At 34.5% G+C, this 23045-nt stretch overlaps 1 protein-coding gene across 2 annotated transcripts in view; it reads left to right on the top strand.

The window, feature by feature from the left end:
- LOC126969475 (poly(A)-specific ribonuclease PARN-like) overlaps positions 1 to 21512 on the top strand; it is an 83674-nt gene extending 62162 nt beyond the window's left edge. The window contains exons 12-14 of one of the 2 annotated variants that reach the window (XM_050814925.1): positions 19071 to 19102; positions 20040 to 20140; positions 21254 to 21512. In XM_050814925.1, coding sequence (XP_050670882.1) covers positions 19071 to 19102; positions 20040 to 20140; positions 21254 to 21493 — 373 coding nt within the window. In that variant the 3' untranslated portion in view covers positions 21494 to 21512. Of the gene's footprint in view, positions 1 to 19070; positions 19103 to 20039; positions 20153 to 21253 lie in introns of both variants that reach the window. The other variant, XM_050814924.1, reaches the window with a different exon arrangement.
- Positions 21513 to 23045: the final 1533 nt, after the last annotated feature.

The following is a 23045-nucleotide window of genomic DNA, read 5'->3' as shown; positions in this document are numbered from 1 at the left end:
CTTGCACGCTCACTAGAGCGTGGGGTGCATCGGCGGTGATGACGAACACGGTAGCACTGAAATAACTGTGTCCATATTGGCGTTCACGTGTGCATAATATGTAGGTTCCTACAATATCCACTATGTAATCACCAGTGGGCTCCAATGCGCAGGATGCCAGCTATATTATGGGTACCACAACGGCGTCTATTTCTGTCGTGAAGCAGTAATGCGTTAACATTATTGTGTTTCGGTCTAAAAGGCGCTAGATAGTTAAATTACTGGGCAAATGAGACTTTACATCTTGTATCTCAAGGGCAATTGTAGAGCCGCTCAAATTTTTTGGGTTTTTCAAGAATCCTGAGCGGCACTTCATTGTATTGCGTATCAATTACCATCAGCTGAACGTCCTGCTCGTCACTTCCCTAATTCTCCTAAAAAAAAAGTATATACCGCTATTCCAGTGTATTGTTTATGCAATTACAAAAATGTCGTTATTATTAGCCAGGGCGATTACACGAACAGGAGTAATAACATTTCATTATACTCCCAATGAGTAAATATTAATTTGTCATATTCCCTAATACAGAATACCTGCAGGCTGATAATGATGAACGCAATAGTTAATTGTAATGGGCTGTTTTATAACTCTTTAGCAAATTCTTGGTTTTTGCGACGATATTTTCATATCGCTTATCCTATTAGTCACATAGTTGTTAAATATTTAATGGGAGTCATCGTCGAACAATTAAGACCAACAATTATAGCCCCCCTCCCTGACCCCTTGTTTTAAAATACTAGCTGTGCCCGCGGCTTCGATCACGCACATAAAGGTGCATTTGTATCAGTCATGAATGAGGAACAAATATAAATTTTGGTATGCCTACAACTAGTTTAAGTCGAGTACGTAAGTATTGTTGGGTGATGTATGCTTTTACGACATGATCCCAAAAAAATTTAAAAAACAAATGTATTACAAAACTGATATTAAACTGTTTAAATTGCAGGAGATAAAAATATAATGATGAAATATACTGATGACAGAACGAGTATATTCAGAATAATTTATTAATCGTCACACCGTAACTTAAACATTATATTCGAACAAACACATTCACTAACACCACACCACCTAATAACCATTTGAGTTACACAATATGGATACGATTTCTTCTTTTCTTTCTATTTAATATATTAATAATAATTACTATAAGTTTTTCTTAATTTTTTATGTGTTTTTTTTTCCTTTTTGTCTTAAACTACAAAATTTTTCACATACTATTGAACGGCGCCTATATCTGCCGTGAAGCAGTAATGTGAACATCTTATGTCTCAAGTTGACGAGCGCAATTGTAGTGCCAATCGCATTTTTTGGGGTTTTTCAAGAATACCTCTCAGGATTCTTGAAAAACCGCATTGTAATCGGCAGGGCTTATCAATTACCATCAGCTGAACGTCCTGCTCGTCTGGTCCCGGTCTGTCTGCACCATCTGGATGTGTGGCGGTCCTCCATTGTGCGCTTTTCAAGGGGCTTTCTTACACGTACTACAAAACTGTGGAATGAGCTTCCTTGTGCGGAGTTTCCGGGACGATACGACATGGGTACCTTCAATAAAAGCGCGTACACGTCCTTAAAGGCCGGCAACGCTCCTGTGATTCCTCTGGTGTTGCAAGAGAATTGAAGTGATTCATCCCAACACAGGCGATAATAGCTTAACGGGAGACACCTGCACCTAGTTTTTAAGTACTTTTTGTTGAAGAAATAAACAATTTATTATTTATTATCTTTTAACACCAGGTGACCATTACGCTCGTTTGTCCTCCTTTTTCCTTAAAAACGATATATATGTTCAAATTCAAATTCAAGTCAAAGTCAAAATGAAAACCGGACTGTTATAATATCTCCTGATTTGTATACTAAGCTGTTAAGTGGAACTGGACACCCACTTGATATTGTTTTTTACTTTATAGCGGGTGCTTCATCAGGGCCTTTATTGCCTGAGGCAATTACCGCATTATAGCCTCCTTTGTACCGAGACTTAGAAATGGCATTGTAACTTTTGAAATTACTGGATTGCAATCTCAATGTTACGATAGTGCGGTTGCAGTGCGGCGGATATCGAATTTCGAAGAGCATTAGGAGTGTAATTGTTACGGCTTTCAATTGATCTAAGTTGTATGAAAGCGTTATTTAAACAGCACTTACTGAATCTGGTTAGTTGGAATCTGGTTACTGAGGCGAATTATCTGTCTGTCTTTGTATATCACTTACTGTATTTGTTCGGCTCAAATTTGACAAATTCAAAGTCAAATAAACTTTATTCTATTCTAAACTAAGCGCTTTTGAATTGTCACTACAAATATTTCTTATAAATTACTGAATCTGCCATATGTTCGGAAAAAGTTGAGCTCGTGAGAAGAACATTCAATAAACTCAACCGCTACTCTTTTCAATCAAATAGATTATTTTACAGTGGTTGTAATATACATAACAAGTCGTGTTAAAATTAAATAAATTATTTCATAAAAAGTAATCTCCATCCCTTAGGGTTAGTAATTCTATTTTTAAAACCTTTAGAGAGAAGGGTTTACTTTGGAATCTTTTAAAGAATTTTGTACCTGACACAGAAATCTCAGAATTGGTTTCTTAAATCGTCAAATATTAATTCAACTTCAAAAAAAAAACATAATTACTACTGTCAATAATGTGTTTTAAACCAAGAATGATTTATTAGAAATCGCTCAACTACGTCTAATCTACTATCATTCTTAAATGACACAACATTTAACATGGATTCTGGGGGTCAAGTAGACTCTATCTTCACAGATTTTCGCAAGGCAATCGATCGAATTGACTATAAAATACTACTCCAGAATTTTTTTTCGGCAGGAATTCATGGTAATTTATGTAGGTGGTTTACCTCGTACATTGAGAACAGATCACAGGCTGTGGTTCTCAACGGATACTCATCAGAATGGAACTTCGTGCCCTCTGGGGTCCCTCAAGGATCCTTGTTGGCTCCATTGCTATTTAATCTCTTCATTAACGATATCGCTGCTTGTTTTCAACATTCCAAATTCCTACTTTATGCAGATGATATGAAAATATTTAAACAAATTCGTGACGTTGATGACTGTCTTTTATTACAACAAGACATGCACAGGTTTGAAAAATACTGTAGCATCAACAAACTAGACCTGAACGTTCCGAAATGTTACGCTATAACATTTACCCGTAAGCATAATTTTATTAAATTTCAATATTCACCTAATGGTCATCCACTCAAAATTGTAAACATGATACGTGATCTAGGCGTAATTCACGACTTTAAGCATTCATATGATAAACACATTGAATCCATCGCTAATAGAGCCAACCAGTAAGAGATCCTGTTCCCAATCCTCATGTATCAAGGTTATAAAAACGTTGTATTGTACATATGTTCGTAGCATACTCGAGCATTGTACACAAATTTGGAACCCTCAGTATGATATATATATTAACAGATTAGAATCAATCCAGCGCAGATTTGTTAAATACCTTGAATATAAGTGCAAGACATACTAAAATGATTATGAGTCAAGATGCAAGAGATATTAATTATTACCACTCCATGAGAGACGCAAAATACCTGATATTCTATTCTTAACAAAAATAGCACAATGTCGCATTGACGCTCCCCATCTTCTCTCGAATATAAATTTAAATATTCCCAGAATCTCCGCAAGACATCCAAAATATTTAAATATACTCATTGTGTGACAAATTACAAACAAAACTCATTCTTCTCGAGAGCATCTCACTACATAAATAATCTTAAAGGCTTTCCTGATTATGTACCTGTTTAATTCATCCACAAATTCTATCAGATCAAAATTGACTAAAAACTGGTTTAATGTGTTTCCCTAACTGTTTATATAAACATAATTGAACGTAGTGTTTAAATTCTCTTTGAACATAATAAATGTAATACCTCTGTAATTATTAACATATTTTATATAATACTTGTTTAAAAAAAGGATGTAAGTACCTGTATTATCGCTATGTGTTATTAGAAACAATATGCGAAAACTATTAAATGGTGTAAAATGTTCACACTGTTGTATAGTAATTAAGTTGTAATACTGTTGTAATACTAAGTTTTCCAAATAAATAAAATAAAATAAGAATATCTGTTTGAAAGACAATGATATTTAAAAGTATAGATAGGTTACGTAAGTAGACAACATTCGGTGTTTCAAAATGATACACTAACGCACACATGAATAATTTAACATTGCAAATTACACGTCAAAGAAGGATAGTAAATGCAATTATCGCAAGCGAAAAAGAGATAAATCAAATTTTCTAATTGCTTCGTATTTGTATAGAAAAAATACAGTTAATACATCAGATATGGTTTTTTTACCGTACACCGTGATTTATGCCTAAATTACGATTCATTCATGGGTTCATGTAGTAAAAGCTATAAAGTAGTAAAACTGCATTGAAATTAGGTAGATAATGTGACATTGATTTTAAAAAAAAATAATCTAATATTAATTATAATATATAGCCACATTGATGATATCAATTATTTATACATAAAATAATAAAAAACATACAGACACCAAAACAAAACCAAACAGTAAGGGTCCCGTTTTTACAATTTCACTAACGACGGCTCCCAAAAAGTTTTAAGATTACAATTATTATTTTTTGTATCTTATATTATTTATTAATGTCTTTTTGTTGAGGGTTTATTACAATAAGGTAATGGGAGAAGAAGAAAATGATCCATTGATTCTTCTGCAGTTAGCATGGGATATACTTAAAGGGACAGTGTTACTGAAAAAACTCCTACGTTAACAAATAGCACTCACTGTCTACATCCGCTACCTACCCTAAAACTTGTTTTAGTAGTTTCATAGTTCAGCTACCTATATGCACTTGTTTATTAGAAATTATTACATTTCATATTACATTCACTGCAACAGCGACCTTTTTATATCATTTCCTAAAATATCCCTCGATCATCCCGCAACAGACAGCATCAATATTTCGTCATTTCTGTACGTTAATCTATGATCGGCTTGGCGGTGATCGGCGTTGTCATGGCGACATATTTATTTTGTTAGATAAATAATGAAATCAAATAAAATGTTATAATTCATGATTTCTTAACTGTGGTATGTAATTCTATGATTTTTTTTACTTTCGTAATTAATGCATCTTCCCATAACACACGCACGGCATTTTAATGTTGCACCTATATCAAATTGTAAGCAATTCTGTCAACGCTCGCGTGTGTACCGTTTTCGTATCGAGAGAGCGACTACGACCAAAGGAACCAATTGACTCCATTTAGGCGATTAATTTTCGGCGCGGTAGTGACATATCTACCTCTTTTAATACTATAATATCATTGTAGAAAGGTAGTTAACATTATTAAGTCACTAACAGTTATAATATTATAATAATTTTAGAATTGAGTAAGTTATTAACCATGGACTTTTTGAAAAATTTTATGGAATATACATATTACAAATACATATGTTTTTAATCCAAATATGGTATAAAATCTCTGAACGTCAAAATCTACTAGCCATCCAAAAAAATCATGCCACATACCTTCTCAGGTAAGAAAGGGCGTAAGAAACTCATTGGACTTCTTAGTTTTAAAAAAAATCGTACAATAAAATTAATTGTTAAACACCCTGAGGGCGGTCGCTCCAATCCCAATCTGTGGTATCATTAAGAAAGTCATTTATGTTATATCAATACATTACATTCACCATTCTTCTATTGTAAATAATATACCTACACTAGATTGCAAGTTGATTCAGATAAATTTAGTTATTTTACTCTATAATCCAACTTCTATTGAACACCCAACCAGTAAGTTTTTCGCAACGCGATATACTAAATACGTTCCGATAAGATAGTAGGCAGTTCCGACAGTGCCTACTGAAGGCTAGTAGAATACGTTCAATTTCTATATCAAAATTTATTTGTCAAGGTTATACGACCACAGCAAAAAATATACAATGACTATGTAAATCGTTCTTAAATATGTCCATCGCAATTTGACTTCTTTGGCACTTCTCGGGTAGGCAAGCTTATGACAGTTAGAACTGACAACTGTAGCTGTCACGAATTAAACCAACGAAAGAAATTATACCTACATTATGATTTATGAGTAATTATTATGACGTATCTCGTTCGCTTAGTGTCCGAGTTTCAACCTTATTGCGCTCTCATAAGAGTTTTGACATCGCACATGATGTGATTCATGATTGTGAGATATAAAATATGACATTTCCGGAAATAAAAATATATTGTTTAGTAATCAACAATAACAGCGCCATTCTTTTAGTTGTTGTGTTTCGTGTATCACAGACGTCAATTATTAAGCTAATTACATTAGTTATTTGTTTTGTGTTCATTTGTTTATTGTTAATTATATTTAGCGTTTGTATTGGGAAAAAAAGAAGTTGCTGTGTGTTTTGTGTTTAAAATTGGTAACAAGAAAGGAATTAAAATATAATGGAGAAATTCCAGTGACGCGATTGTGGCGAAAAAACGATTTGTTTACAGAAATTAGGTACCTACGTAGCCTTTTGCACAATTTTCGTTCGCAGATAAAATAATAATTGTTTCTCTTAATTGACCAATACCAAGTATTAGTTTAACTCAACAAAAAGGTAAAACTATGAGATATTTCAATACCAAGTATTACGAAAAATACACTTGGCTAGCTGGATGCCGCCATTCCAATTTATTGTTCTACTTGACCTGCTGTTTATTTTCTACAACGAAGACTGTGTGGAAATGATATTGGTTACGGTGACTTGAATAATTTGACGAATCTTGCTAAAAACACGATCAATCTGACAGAACGGCAGATAAATGTTGGCAAGTGAACTTATATTTCTCCTTATAACAGGAACTAAATTTTTAAATATTAATCGCAACTACGACTAGTTAGGCTTAGAAGCCGCGCTGGAAAACCAATGCACGCCCCTGCACATAGGCCTTACCAGTAGGCATTTACCAGTGGGAAGCTCCGTTGCACAGGACGCCGGCTAGATTATGGGTTTCCACAACGGCGCCTATTTCTGCCGTGAGGCAGTAATGTGTAAACATTACTGTGTTTCGGTCTGAAAGGCGCCGTAGCTCTTAAAATTACTAGGCAAATGAGACTTAACATCTTATGTTTCAAGTTGACGAGCGCAATCCTGAGCGGCACTGCATTGTAATGGACAGGGCGTATCAATTACAATCAGATGAACGCCTTGCTCGTCTCGTCCCGTATTTTGTATATACACATTTTTAACAATTCTTTTTAAATTTCGTAACACTTTTCATATTCCTTACATATTCCTTTTTATTAGAAGACAGTGGATTCAATGACGGATATTGTAAAAGTCTGAATTTTTTTATTTTTCACACACCATCATCAATCGAATAAAATAACAAATATCCAGGCTTGAAAAAAGGTAAGGTTGAAACTTGCTTGCAACTAATTCTAGTAGGCTTCATAAGATACATAATAGCTTTAAGAATAAATGTATACACTTCTATAATAAAGTCCCCGCCACTGTTCAGGCATTATCTATAAATAAATTTAAATGTTTTATAAAAAAATGGCTCTGTCGTAAATCCTATTACTCCACTGCTGAATATCTAAATGATCGGACAGCCTGGGACTACATTGTGATTATTTTATAGCGATAGAAATGACTGTACAATATTGTATGTTTTTATTGAAAAGAGCGCAAAAAAAAGAGTGCTGGGAGAGTTTCTTGCGCCGCTTCTTCTCGCTCAGAGCGCCATTTGTTTCCGAAGCGGTAGAAGTATCTAGTAGTTATTAGAAATGACATCAAAAAGAATTCTAAAGGAATCAATTTTGAGAAAATAAATGCCTTTTATGCCTTTCAAATAGCGATATTACCGTGTAACTCCAGCAAGATTAAAATATTAATATTCCTTTTGACTTACCTTCATCAAACCAGTATGCATAATAAAAAACCTCTCCCAAATACGGCATCGCGGCGTCGCATAACAGAAGTATAGATAAGACTATTTATTTATATATATCCACTATAATAATTGGCTACATTTCCTTTAATATATCCAACAGCTGTTGAAATTCATTAACGTATTAAATTTATTAAAGTAATCCTACGACGAATCAATATCTAATGATGTCCTACGTTTGTTGGCTTTTCCAGGTGTCCTGCGCAGGGTTAAAAAACCTTACGATGAATTTATTTGCTTGTCTTGTGAATTTAATGGCTTTTTATATTATGTTCTATGATAGTAATGTATGCTTAGTTCATTGTATATGTGTGGTAAGCGATTATTTCAATTTCCAGCTTTCGTTTCCTTGCTAGGCGTTGTTAAAAAAAATTCATTTCATATGAATCATCGACGTAATTAACATAAACGAGTGAGCCCTATATCAACGGACAATAATAGAATAAGTAAACTTAAATGTATGATCTATTGAATATATTGATGTACTAGCTGACACGGACGTTGTATTGCCATATAAATTTCTTTTTTGAGTAAGACCGTTGGACATACTTTTTTTTTTACTAGAATAAAAGAATTTTTCTAAAATAAACGTAACCTAAGCTACTCCGTATAAGATCAGCTTCCTGCCAATAAAAGTCCCGTCAGAATAGGTCCAGCTATTTGGGAGATTAGCCGGAACAAACAGACAGACAGACGAAAATTGTAAAAAATGTTTTTTTGGTGTATATACCTACCATATACATTTAGTAAAAAACGGTTATTTCACAAACATACCCACCAATATTATTTATATGTATAGAATGAAGCCTCAGTAATAAATAATGATACGAGTAAAATTTGTTAAAAACTTTATGAACGATGCGGGATTCGAACTTTTCGGTTCCGTCCGAAATAAATATTGTCTGTCCTTGTATAATTGGTGAGTAACCAGAAGTGAGTGTCGTTTTAAAAATAACAAATTGTAATAAATAATGAATTTTCGGATTTATTTACGCACTGTTGCCATGGGAAATTTTGTAACAGATTCCTTACGAGTCTCGATGTCGGCGCGTTGTTGAGAGCGGGCTATGACTTCTTCAACTGAACGTAATATTTAGTCGAAAGGGTTCAGATCTGGGCAAGGCGAGGGCCAGTCAACTCTTACACACTCTGGAACTTAGGCTTTCAGCCAAGCTTGGGTAGTGCGTGCTGTATGGCCAGGTGTAGTTTTGTTTTAAAGTGAAGCAGTATTGTGTAAACATAACTGTGTTTCGGTCTGAAGGGCGCCGAAGCTAGTGAAATTACTGTGCAAACGAGACCTGACATCTTACGTCTCAAGGTGACGAGCGCAATTGTAGTGCCGCTTAGAATTTTTGGGTTTTTCAAGAATCCTGAGCCGCACTGCATCGTAATGGGCAGTGCGTAATACCTCGCAAAATACCTTTATTTATTTACGGTGTGTGTGGATGATGCAGTTACTTATTGAAATGATTTGTAAAACGAATAATATGTAAATCTTGATTTAAATGAGTGGCAATGAGTTTCTTGCTACTTCTTCTTATTAGCGGTAGCGGTAGATTCAATAAGAATTATTTTTTTGACATTCATATGTGTCATTTCATGAATAAGGGTTTCTGATTTGATTTGATTATACTTTATGATTTTTTCATCATTGGTTATTTCAGTCTTTTCACCCGCGTATCGGGATAGCAGACATTTTGTTTGAGTCACTCTCTTTAACTGCAAGGATTGAGTTAGGGCATGGCCTGTATATCGAAGATAAGCACCAACTTCAGATTTGATGATACACGAAAGAGCCCTAGCAGGAATCTTCATTCATCTTCTTCTCGCAAATTTTATTTTGTGTCCTTTAAGGATTTTGACAAATTATGACTTGAAATTTAGTTGTAACAACACGCGGCCGCCCCGACATTTTATGTTCTTCGACACGTTGGTATATCTATCGATAGTTCGATATACGAATATACAACTGTTACCTAGCTTTTGAAGTGTTTTCAAAGAGGCTATTTACCCACTTAGTATAAAAAAAATTATTGCAAATCTGTTTTCTTCAAACACCCATATCTTTATTGTGATTTATTACTATCCTGGATAGAATTATGTGAAATGCCGGGAAATTATCGAGGTTTCTACATAATAATCGCGTTGAAAATTAGGAGTTTTATAGGTTCTAACAATATGGCCATACTATATAAGTAACGTTAAATAAACATAGTTTGCGAAACATACGCATTTTTATCGTTAAAAACTACGCACTTATAAAAGCTTTTAGTTATCACTTCACGGAGACTTACAAAATTACGACTACCATTCTACAATTAACTTACAGACACTTAGTTTTGTATTTTATGAACGCTCTTACATTGGCGAACAGTAAATTCAATTAAAGTTCCGAAAGCTCTAGAAAGAGATATAAAAAATAGCGGCGAGCGAGCTTCGATCGTGACTCGATGGTTCCGTACACTGGACAGGTGCATGCGAACACAGACTACACCGGACACAATTAGTGTTTGCCACCAATTAAACTGGGTCTGGCGCTTGACATAAGATAAACTTTAAGTTGCTTCCCTTGGTTCAATTGGTACTGACTTATAGTTAGCCTTTGAAAGCTTAGCGTCGTTTTTGTCTCCAAAACTCAACTGATTAAGTAGTTACTCATTTCAAAGAAGCGCATGGAGTTAAATTTTAATAATCAAACCTGTAAATCATCGAAACAAAATATTATTAATGAAATAATGCCATATTGTTATATTTTACAGTCTTTCAAGGGGTTTCCACAGGGTTCAATTGTAGGCCCATCATTTTGCCTCTTTGTTGAGTTGGTGCACTGAAAAAAGATCAATAATATTTTCCGAGTTTTATTGCGATATTCTCAGAATAATTAATAATGATAATAATAAAATAATAAACATTAAAACACAATTCGACTATGATATGAAAATGACTCTAGCTATGAAAATTTAACGGCAAATTATTTGAGTTGTCATAAATCCTTTCCGTAAGACGTTTGCTCGCCCGTTGATAATTCTCAACCCTCCCTTGCTACACGTAGTGTTGCCGATCGAGTTAATTGAGAAATAAATGTAAACGGTGATTTTCTACCTCATTGAATTTTAGAGATACATATGCGGACGTGAGGGAGAAATGCTCTTTTTGTTATTTTAAGCATCATCATCAACATCAATTTCAGCTGAGCATATACAGATAATATCCTTTATTACGCAATTATGATTCTAATACTTTCAGTGAACATATTAAAGTATCCTCAACCTGCTGGGTTGGACTTTTTTTTCTTGGAGGAGGATTATTGTAAAAAAAATCATCAATTCTGAAAGTGGGGTTTATTTTTAAGACTGTCATGTATAGCTAAGAAGTAAAAGGAGCCATTTAGAGCAAGTTGAAATAAGTCAGATTCTAGTCTAGTAAAATGTCTGAGTTATAAGTGGTTCAATTGTAAACTTATTTACGAGATTCTTTTATTTAGTGGTATATTCATGAATGATGTAAAATTGCAAATTTTAAGGTGTAATAACTAATTATATTGGCTGGTAGGAATAATTAATTTCTAAACACCGACAGGGCAATATATTTTTATCTGTATATAAATATATTATTCAATTAGTCAATTAGGCAGTACCTCGTTATGAACCTAAATTAATATAGCACTAGTGTTAAAGTTAATTTACTACCTACGGCAAGACTGCCTAGTCTACAGATTGCATATACGAAGCTAGCAGCGTTTCATACAACTTATGTCGTACTGTCGGACTAAGCTCAACTACGACTAGTTGCCTACTTTCTAGAAAACCAATGCACGCCCCTGCTTGAAACATATATGTAAGATACAGTTGTTAGGCCTTAATTAAGTTAAAATTAATAACTTAATTCAAAACATCTCTATTTGCAGTGCATCTTTGATTTATATGCAGGGGTGATTATGGTTGAAAAAAGTGAGCTTCACGCTCGGTCGTTCAACTATAGATAACTAACTCTATACAATAAAATATTCTACATGCTTATTGGTAATACCCACACACAATGCATATTTAACAGAAAATTATTAATATTTATAATGGAAAAGTTAGAGAACGTTCCTTTGGATAATTCTAATGCAAACTTACAATTATAATAATATTATGTCCGACCACCTTTGCCAAACAAAAAGTTTGTATGCTAAAACATACAACTCGTATGTTGTTTTTTTTTAGGAATAGTTTTATGCAATGAAGTGCTAATACAAGGATGGTCGTATAACTCCGTAAATGAATGTCATTAGAAGTAATAGCTCTTTATACAGCGGTCATTAGAGAGGTATTTATAATTTGGCCGCCATATACGGCCGTCCCGACGCTATAAGTGCTCATTAAGGGGTGATTATCAATATTTTTTGCATCAGTATCGACGTAATTACTAATTATCAAATAAAGTGTTAATAACGTTGTAAGGAAATCAGGCAATAATGTCGTTGCAGCTGTTATTGTAGAACAAAGTAAACATGTAAATTGATAATGATATAATCATGTGTATGCATCGTTAATGCTGAAACGCGTCGGGTTTCTTAATATGAAATTCTTTGTGGATTCTTCGAAAAGCAATAGTTGTGTCGTAACAATTATGTTCGCGATAAAAACCGCGACGTGAATTAGAATTTAGTTTTCGCAATTACAGCTAGCTATATGCGAGCATGATAATTCAGTCAATTTGAATAATATATTCGAACGCGTCAAGGTGATGTTTGGGTGTTTTTGTAGCTGCATTCTGTTTGAGGGGGGAGTTTTTTACTCGTGTCTGAACGATATTTTGGCGTTGTTCGAATTTTTATATGGTATTTGGAGTCTTCGTCATTTGCTGCTAATAAGCTCAAGATGATAAATTGATGTGAAGAATGGTTTTTGCACCTATTCATCAGATGGAGCTGTCAAGTTTAATCATGTTATCTGTTACATACGGCGCTTGTATTATGGAATAAATAAATTACTCGGTGAATTGTACTTTGTAAATACTACCCAATGCATTTCACATTGTCACAAGCTAATGTTTATAAATTATAGTAATTATTGCGACAATTAAATCCATAAAAGTCGTTGGTACTAGAATCAACATATTACACAATTGGTATTTTTTACTACTTACCACTTCACTGGCATTGTATAGCATCTGCCCTAAGATGCAATTTTTTTTATAACCCCTGCGCGTTAGAATATTGACGGTTATTGAAAAAGTTAGAGGCCTGGAGCCCAAGTCCCAATGACGTCACAAAGATGGCGGTCTGTAGATAGGGATCAACTTGGGAAGACTCAATGCGATGGTATTAGATTATTTGTTCTGGAAGTGCAAGATTTCTTCGCTAATTGAGATTGAACATTGTACGTATTAAGAGTTTTTTTTATATTTACGGGGGCAAAAGGGTAAGTGGACCTGATTCAAATGAAAACCGGCAGCCCTTGTATGCATTGCCATCTTTGAATGTGGTAGTATGCTACAAGCAGAGGATCCCTAAGTCGTATCGGTACAGGAATAGTATAGCCGGCAAATGGTTCCACAAAGTGGCTGGGCGAGGAAAAAAGTTTCTTGCGAAACGCGTTGCTTTGGATAGACAAGTGTCGGTGTCGAATGCTATCGCGGTGCTTGTCAGAATTTTTGATTTTCTGGCTGGTGCAACATAGCGGTACAATATTTCGCTTTTACCGGGTGTAATTACGGACACGTGAGACATTTTAGGAGAACCAAAGGTACCGACATAGCCCAAATATTAGCGAAACTGAAGTCGCAGTGGTCAGGGCGCATAGTTCGGTGGACAGATGGCCGTTGGGGCAGTAAAGTCCTCGAATGGCGACCACGTACTCGAAGACGCAGTGAAAGTAAGATGGACCGACGATCAGGTCAAGATCGCCGGAATACGTTGGATGAGGGCAGCGCAGGACCGATCGTCGTTGAAATCTTTAGGGGAGGCCTTTGTCCAGCACTGGACGTCTTCCGGTTGATACATTTTATCGTTAGGTGCCAGGGTGAGAGGCGCAGTGTCATTACACTACGCGACGTCTCGTTCTGTAATGTGTTACCACTCAAGTCATATGCGCAAATGTGAACAATAGGGTCTTACTGGCGGAGGGTGCGAGGGGGAGCATATCATTCTTTGCGTTCGTCGCGCATTCGAATACCAGTGTACTGAACTGAACACCTGCGCATTAGCTTCATTCACCGTTAAAGATAATGCTTGTAGAATAATAATTACAATATCTCGCCCATTCAAGGTGTGAATTATACCCCGTAGAAAACTTATGAATTAATTGTTTATTTTCAAAAGCTCAATGGTCCTTCAATCATTGGCCTGAGAGGATAGTTAATTAAAATTTATGAGATGTCCGAATCATTAAATTGATTAGCTGTCCGACGTCCGTTCTTTGTTAGCATATGATCTCATTTATTGTCTTTATTTACTTTTATATGTTTCAATTTGAAATGTCCGTAGAACTTTAGACAGAGCCTTACGTCGAATGCAAGTTTTTGTAATTTTTTTATTTTAGTCAGCACAATACTGTTTCGTTTCAAGAATATTATGTTGATTTTTTGGCAAATGGTATAGCCGGAAGTTATCATGCTGTATGTGGAGTTGTGGAAGAAGTCTTTTTTTAATGATATCTGATCATTTATACCGTAATGTAGTAGTTAGCTGAGATAAGCCTGCTAGCATTTTTTTATTTTAATTTATTTATTTACTGTCCAATTAGCATGGCAGTGCCACTTACACTAATTAGACGTAACACACAAAAGAAAAAAATACAAACAAAAATTAAGAATAATTGAATGAATTATACAATTTCAATACTCTCCGCTTGCCTTAGTAGTTCAGAGACTAGGGAAGTCCACCCATCATTTTATGCTCGTGAACGAATGCTACTCGTGGTGGCTGGATGATCTTGTTACCAGAAGGTCTGCTTGATGTGTTTTTTATTATTATTATTGCCTTTAAAGTTAAAGTTTTACATACTTATTTTATTTTATGAAATGCTCACATAATGCCTCTAATTATTTACGGTATGTGTGGAATGATGCATCTACTATACTCAACAACTCTTGTGTTTATAAGTATTAATTTACTTTTTTTTTGACTTACTCGTGTAAGCCTTTCAGTTTTTGACATTTGAGTATTTTTGTTGCGTCACTTTGCATATATTGTAATTGAAATGATTTGTAAAACAATTAAAATGTAAATCTTGACTTAAAAGAGTGGCAATGAGTTTCTTGCTACTTCTCATTAGCTCAACCCTATACGAAGTAGCGGTAAATTCAATAAGAAACATTTTTTTTTTTCGACATTCATAAGTGTCATTTCCGTGACCTATATGAATAAAGTGTTTTTGAATTTGAATTGAATGGATCCCATTGAGCATACTTGTCTAAGAGTGCGTTGAAAGATGTCAATTAAAGAAGAATTAAGAAGAGTGTATCTTCATATAACCCCAAAAGGCATTATCGTTAGGTCGATTAACATGGAAGAAATCTCTTATTAACATGGAAGAAATTTTCTTCCATTCAGAAAATTAAATTATTGCTACGTGTAAATGTAAAACATAACCTTGATACATCTTAATATATATAAATTACGTGACACGTTGTTTGTCCGCGATGGACTCCTAAACTAATGAACGGATTTAAATGGGGATTACTTCATGGAGTGCAGGTTGGTCCAACTTGAGAGATAGGATAGTTTTTATTTCGATTTGGGACCCATAATTATTTTTATTTTCAATATTTGTTTTGTATGGACATATTTACTATGAAAGAATTTTATGACGCACAGTTTGACAGTTCTGCTGTGAAACAATTTCATTATAACAACAGGACCATTTTTTACGAAATAATTCTAGATGTTTTGAAATATTATTGGCAAATTCCTATAAAACAGAATTTTTTTTATTATCTACAGAACAACGTCTGTCAGGTCAGCTAGTTGATATATAAACGGTAACGGCAAATTTCTACAGCAGACATAGTACGGTCAATGTTAGTTGACGTTTTGCGCTATTTATTTATAACCTTGGTCCTAAAGAATTATTGAGAGCAACATTCAAAGATATTAACATCTTGACTGTTGCAATTCAATATATTCTTGACAATGTAATGTATGTTCATAGGCACATAAGTGAATTTGGTAGAAACTCTCATAACAATAATGTTAACACCAGGAACAGGCATAAGCTTATAATGCCTACTACTCGGCTGAGTCGAGTTAGTAAGTCTTTTGTGGGGCGATGTATATGCTTTTACAACAAGAACCCAGAAAATGTTCAAAACAAAAGTGTTACGTTATTCAAACGAATTGTTAAAAAACGTTTGTGTGGTAAAGGTTACTATAACATAAATTAATTTCTTAATGATACCTCGGATTGGGAATGGAGCGACCGCCCTCAGGCTATTAAATAATAAGTTTAATTGTACAATATTACTTTGTAAACATATTTTTAATCCCGCTAGGTTTGTTGCGCCCATTCTTCTCATGCCTGAGGCATTCATTTTGAAATGGGTTGTAGTTTTTTTTGACTTTCAATAAGTGATGTCACATCCTATTTTTAATAAAAATATTTGAATTTGAACTGTCATCGTTAGCTATATTGGCTATTGCAACCCGCTCCAACAACTCCTTCTATACTAGATCATCACGTCTGTCAAGTCCGTATTAATGTTAACTTACTCGATATTAATTTGTTGTTAGTGAATGGAAACGCGTAGTTTTTGCTGTTGCGAGTAGATTAACATGATACCGATGTGTTTAAATTAAAAGCGCAATTAAATTTTAATGCTTAATGCGTGGTTCTATTTCAAAGATTGCTGTATGCACTAATAGTTAGAGGCATGCCTTTTAAGTTCTGTCGTTTACATATTGACCGTCTATTTTGAATCTAGGACTTGTAAGTATTCAAATTTGTTCGAGCTTAGCCTCATTTTCTATCAAGCCATGTAAGAATATGATTCGTTTTGTCCGATGTAATTGTTCGCGAAATATTGTTTTTAATTACTGAGGGGGAGTTTCTAAGAGATGTGTTCCGTGATGAAGTGTGTGGACTGATTAATGTTTATATTTAAGATTTAAGTCCAGAATCCGTCTTCGCGGTAGATAACATCTTTGAGACAACTAATTCTCCAAGATCGTCATGTATATCGGGAGGTACATAATACAGATGCTACAAGCCACCTCGGAAATAGCCATTAACCTAATCTGCCGTTGGATTCTGCTTGTATTTGTCGACGAGCATGATGCAGAAAAAAAAAACTCTTCAACCGATGAGAGTGAAACCACCTCTATGAATTGGAATTTGAGATGCCTACGATCTTGACTACGAATAAATTCCACTGTTTGGTTTAACGCCCCAGAAAATACCTTGAAATCCGCACTTTCTTATTTATACATTCTTTCTTATTTCATCACTTTCTATAAAATATTGGACCGAAGGCCGACCGTTCTTACTTTACTTCATTCTCTCTATTCTATTCTCATTCGCGTCAATGTTCAAATTTGAAATAAAATATTATTCTTTACGTGGGTAACACTGAAAATGTTTAGAGTTGGCCAGTTAGAAACATTGCTAATGAAAACTTTTTTTGAATTTCAATTTTAGAACTCTTGGGTAACCTAATGTGGTATATTGCTTTCTTTATTCATTTGTCACTTGTTTTTTGTGAATTGGTGGCAATTCTAAAACTTTTGTTACACGTGAAAATGAACCTAATGCGAGAAAATTTTCGGTCAATGATTTATTATGACTTTCGTTATGGGCTTACTCAATAACAAAACTATGATAGGCTGCGATTAGCGTTTCTTAATGAAGCCCCGTCTCGTACCACTATTTACAATTGGTTTAACGAGATTAAGCGTGGACCTATCAATCTCAATGATGATCCGCGTGAGGGACGTCCTTTAACGGCGAATAAGATAAGATAACATCAGTGCTGTGCGACGCATGATAGAGGAAGATAAGAGAGTGACCTATCAGCAGATACGGACAAACCTAGTCGTTGGTATGGGTCAAGTTCAAAAAATATAACACGAACATTTAGGCGTCAGGAAGCTTTATACCAGATGGATTCCCCATACTTTGACCGACGACCAGAAACACCTTCACATGGTCTGGTGTCGCCAAATGTTAGATAAGTTCAACGGCGGTGACTCAAATGCTGTATTTGACATCGTCACAGGTGATAAAAGCTAGATATATTGCTACAAACCCAAAACCGAAAGACAATCAGCTCAGTGGGTGTTTCCTTTCGAGGATCGGCCAACTAAGGCAAAGAAAGGAAGAAGTCAATAAAAAAAGATGATTGCCTCATTCTTTGGTCGGAAAGCTCATTTCGCGACAGTTGTGCTAGAAGATGGAAAGACAGTTACTGCAGACTGCTATGTGAATCGCTGTTTGCCTGTTGTCTTGGAAAAAATTCGACAGCAGCGCCCTCGAAGCAGGATCCTCCTTCACCACGACAATGCTTCAGCGCACTCCGCAAAACGGATTGTTGAATATTTGACTATGTCAGGTGTCGAGATAATGAGTCATCCGCCATACAGTCCTGACCTAGCGCCCTGCGACTTTTATTTATTCCCAAGAAATAAAAATAAAATACGAGGTATTGGCTTTACGAGCCCTGAAGATGCGATGAAAGCGTACAAAAATACCATAGAAGAGACCCCTCAGGAAGAATGGGCCCACTGCTTTTCTCAGTGGTTCCATCGAATGTAACGATGTGTAGAGAGGAACGGAGATTACTTCGAAAAACAATAAAAGTATTGGCAACTTTCTACATTAAGCTGTTTTTTATTTTCTACTTCTTACATTTTCAGTGTTACCTAGGTATCCTTACGGCCAACCTTATAACAATGATTTATTATGTACGGATAAGAACTCCTTGTTACAGTATCTATGTACCGAGATTTATGTTAAAACAATATGTTTGTTATATACGTTTATTAAATTATTTCTATTTATTGATATATTATTATTGTGCATTTATTGAAGTAAAATACTCTCCATTTTCTGAGAATATTTCTTTAAATAATTATTCTCTCTCATCTTTACAGGAACAAACTAAGAGCAATGCAACCGACTAAAGGTATGTATGTAAATTAAGAAAAATAAAAATAACTAGTTGTGGGCCCTGATTTGCCCCAGTTGACGTATGTACTATATGTGTAAGAAATACAAAGTAGTCTTCTAGTCGCTATATGCCACAAAAACTTGCTACAAGATGTTGACTACTACAATGGAATCAATCGGTACCACCGCAATTGGCGCGGGCATGAAGATGTCGCCGCTCTCCTTCATTACCACATCCCATCGTTACTCTGTGTAGTTGGCGCAGTTGAGTTACTATTTGGATTTATTTATATATATATATATATATATACTACTCAATATCTTAGTACTTTGATGTCATCCTACTGAAGTCAATTTAATTCATTAAATTCAAGAGAACGTAACTAAAAGTAGATCATGAATATTGAAGTTAGTGCCATTTAAAAGTGTGAAATAAATTGGTCTCAGATAGTAATTTCATGTTCTACTTGACATCACCTGAAAGTATGGTTATGTGTAAAAACATTTAGTTTATATTTCGGGATTCATTAGTTAGTGTGAACACTTCTCAAATTTATAGTCATATAAATTTAGTATTTTCAACCAACGACCGTTTCAAATATGTGCATACAGAGAGTAAAATTTGATGAAGTTCAACTGATCAAAGGAACCCCTAAATGGCACGCCATTCGACAAATAATTAATTTCTAAATCGATTCATAGTTGATACGTTCTGTATATTATATACCCTTAGCCAAATCTCTAGTTTGACTTGAAGTTGCCGCACACAACTGTCTGCGCAGGTACGTTCCTACTTTTTGTTACTGCGCAACTTTCTGTAGCAACGTCGGAGCGAACTAGAACTTTGGCGAGCGGTATAACAAACATACACCGTATATTTTCTACCGAATTGTCAACAACCCCTTACTTCAACGTGAAAATGATGTGTTATTTTTATTTTTTATTTTGTAAAGGATTGGAGTCACCGGATTTATCGAAGATATCACGGACGAGATCAAATAGCTTGAGCTCACTGCCGAAGCAGACTTCTAGGAAAAGAAGTGGAGAGTTCCTAGTAAATACAGCAGTAATCTATATTACATAAGCCTTAGGGATTGTAAAAGTTTATTTTTAAGAATGGAATACTTTTTGAAAACTATTAGAAGTCTACTTTTGCGCGCACAAAAAAAATACTAGGATAGGATATCTTACATATAGATGTTATAGATAGATTAGATTGTTGTTTTACGGGCGTTCCCAATATTCAGTCTATCTCCGAATGTGGCCTACTTGAGATAAGAATCGTAACTATCGTTGACTTTTCTGTCCCAATAAACTTATTGCCGGTAACTTAACTTATCCGTACACGCTGTCTGTTAATGGGAGGACGTTATAGCTTACCAGCTATAGAAGTTTGTATGGTAATTGCAATTCACGCGTCCCAATATAAGGCGATAAGCATGACTTATCGGATATATTGGGACAGCTTCGCATTATTGACAGTAGAAGGTAATAATTTTTCTCTATCTGTAGATAGTTTATTGGGAATGACCGTTAAACGCTTAAGCTTTGATACGTTTCTTGAAGTATTCATTTTACTGTATCAAAATGAATTCTTCAAAATCCCGCTGACACCAGCGGTAGGCAGTTGGAACTGCTTTGCATTTCTTTTAATTGTCGTATAATAAAGTATGTACTTGTTTGGTAGTTTTTAAAAAGAACTTCTTTTGGCGTTTAAAATGATTGATTGTGCATGATAAATTTCCAGTTGGTATGGACAAACCTTTTGTTAGTTAAAAGAATTTGGAACACAACCCTGGGAGTTGCTTGATGCTAAATGATTACTGCTTTCTCCTGCATCACCAAAGATATTACAACGAAGTGGAGTTAATTTGAGGGTTATGTCATAATATTATAATATATGAGCCTCGTATTTAATGAAGTGTGAATCGTGTGCGAGTTTTTTAATACTTAATCCGTAATTAAGTGTATTTTATCACTGTCTTCACAATTGTTTTCAAAAGAGACAAAGTACGTTTGATCACGGACTACGTACTTGCACGCTTCCATTAATATAGATCTAAGAATGATTTAGATCTCACCAGAATTTTCAGAGCTTTGGAACCTTATTATCATTTTCATTGGTAAATTTCTATATAATTACTTAATTATATAAATTATTTCGAAGGTCGAAGAAGCGGAACCACCGCCAAAGAAATCCGAAAACACTCCCAATACAAAACCCGAAAGGACGAATGGACGGCGGAAAGCGTCGGAGAGTGAGAAAGAGATAAAAGATAAGAGAAAAGAAAACACTGGAAACGATTTATTGAAAGACAGGAAGAAAGAGAAAGTCGTGGTGGAGTTTGACAGCGGAACTAAAGGCCAGTGTGTGAAGGCTTTTGAGGAAAGCGACTGTTGGGATTAAATGTATTATATGATCGATATTGATGTTTTTATTTTCTTTTTTAAAAACATTAAAAATATGACGATAATTAGTATTGTATGTACTTATATCTTATATAATGATAATTAAATTAATGTTGATTAAAATTTTATTTCAATAGCTGTTAGGTAGGTACGTTGATAGCAAAATAAATAAATATAATATATACTGAACAGTTTCATTTAAAAGTTATGGTTATTTTCAAATGTTTTGCAGAATTTTTAACTGCTGTTTTTTTAATTATAAATAGTTTTGTGATGCGTCAAGACACAATATAATTTCTTTAGTTTTCGTTAGATAAAATTGCACAATAATTAAAATATTAAATAACAGTAAAACAAAGTTATTTCATTACTTTTAATACTAATTAATAATAATATAATGGAATGAGAGAATTCCGAATCAAATTAATGCAAAATTCAAATTTATTAAAATTAAATAAACAAATAATATATAAGACGAAACCTACAAACTCAGTTAAGTTTTCAATAAAATATGATTTATAATTATTATTATAAATAAAAATGTTTCTATAATAATTTCAAACAGTTGTGGGATTTCTAAAAACTTATTAGTAATTATTATTTTGTATACGAAAATATTAAAAATTATTACAACATGTTTATAAATAAAAGGTTAAAAAAAACTAAACTAACTTAATATATAACAGCAGAAACTTAGATTAAGGATTGGTATCCACTGCGCTCCGACTAGTCCAATCCTGTATCTACAGCAGGAATAGTCGCAAAGTGCGGCAACTAATACTTCGCCCAAGTGGGCGTACTCGAGCAAGTCTCGAACAATGTGTGATTTTGACGTGCCACATGTTCTGTTTAACTTTTCTAATAATTGAAACTATAATGCCGGGTTGCGTAGTAAAACTATGTAAAAATAATACTACAAGAAGTAAGGAAGACACTGGGATCACATATCATCAGTAACTATTTTCTATTTTTTTATTTCAATGTAAAATAACACGAAGCGTATGTTACATAATTTGAAAGTTGCCATTGAGTGTCAAGATACCACGCACACAAGCATCTAACAGTTGCCGTAATAAAAAGGTATTGTTGTTAGATAGTGCGGTATCTAGTTGGAGCGTAGCGGAGACCAATCCTTAATCTAAGAGCACAAAAGTATACACTAACCCCCTTATTCATAATAGTCTGCTAACTTAAAGCATTGCTAATTCTCACTCTGTCTTGAACTATTGACCTAAGTCAGAATGTGAAAAAACACTCCTGAGCGGCTGTTTAAAGTTAGCGGACCATTATGAATAAGGGGAAAAACGTGAACTCTACAAACTATGACGTAACGAAATGTTTCCACAACTCTCGCTCTTTCTGGTTCCCTTTGACTTGTCCTTGATCTTCAGTATTTTCTTTGGAGTGTAGTTGGTTGTCACCAGTACGTTTGGGATTTCCTAGGGCATTGCATATTAGAGGCACTTGCCACTGGGAAACCCCAGCTATACGGTGGCATACTGACGATAATACATCATATCTTCTATATATATATAAGAATAGAATGATAA

The sequence above is a fragment of the Leptidea sinapis genome, chromosome 18 (genome assembly GCF_905404315.1).
Source record: "Leptidea sinapis chromosome 18, ilLepSina1.1, whole genome shotgun sequence".
NCBI classification, from domain to species: domain Eukaryota; kingdom Metazoa; phylum Arthropoda; class Insecta; order Lepidoptera; family Pieridae; genus Leptidea; species Leptidea sinapis.
The sequence above is the reverse complement of the archived record's forward strand: the minus strand, read 5'-3'. Positions and strand labels throughout refer to the sequence as shown.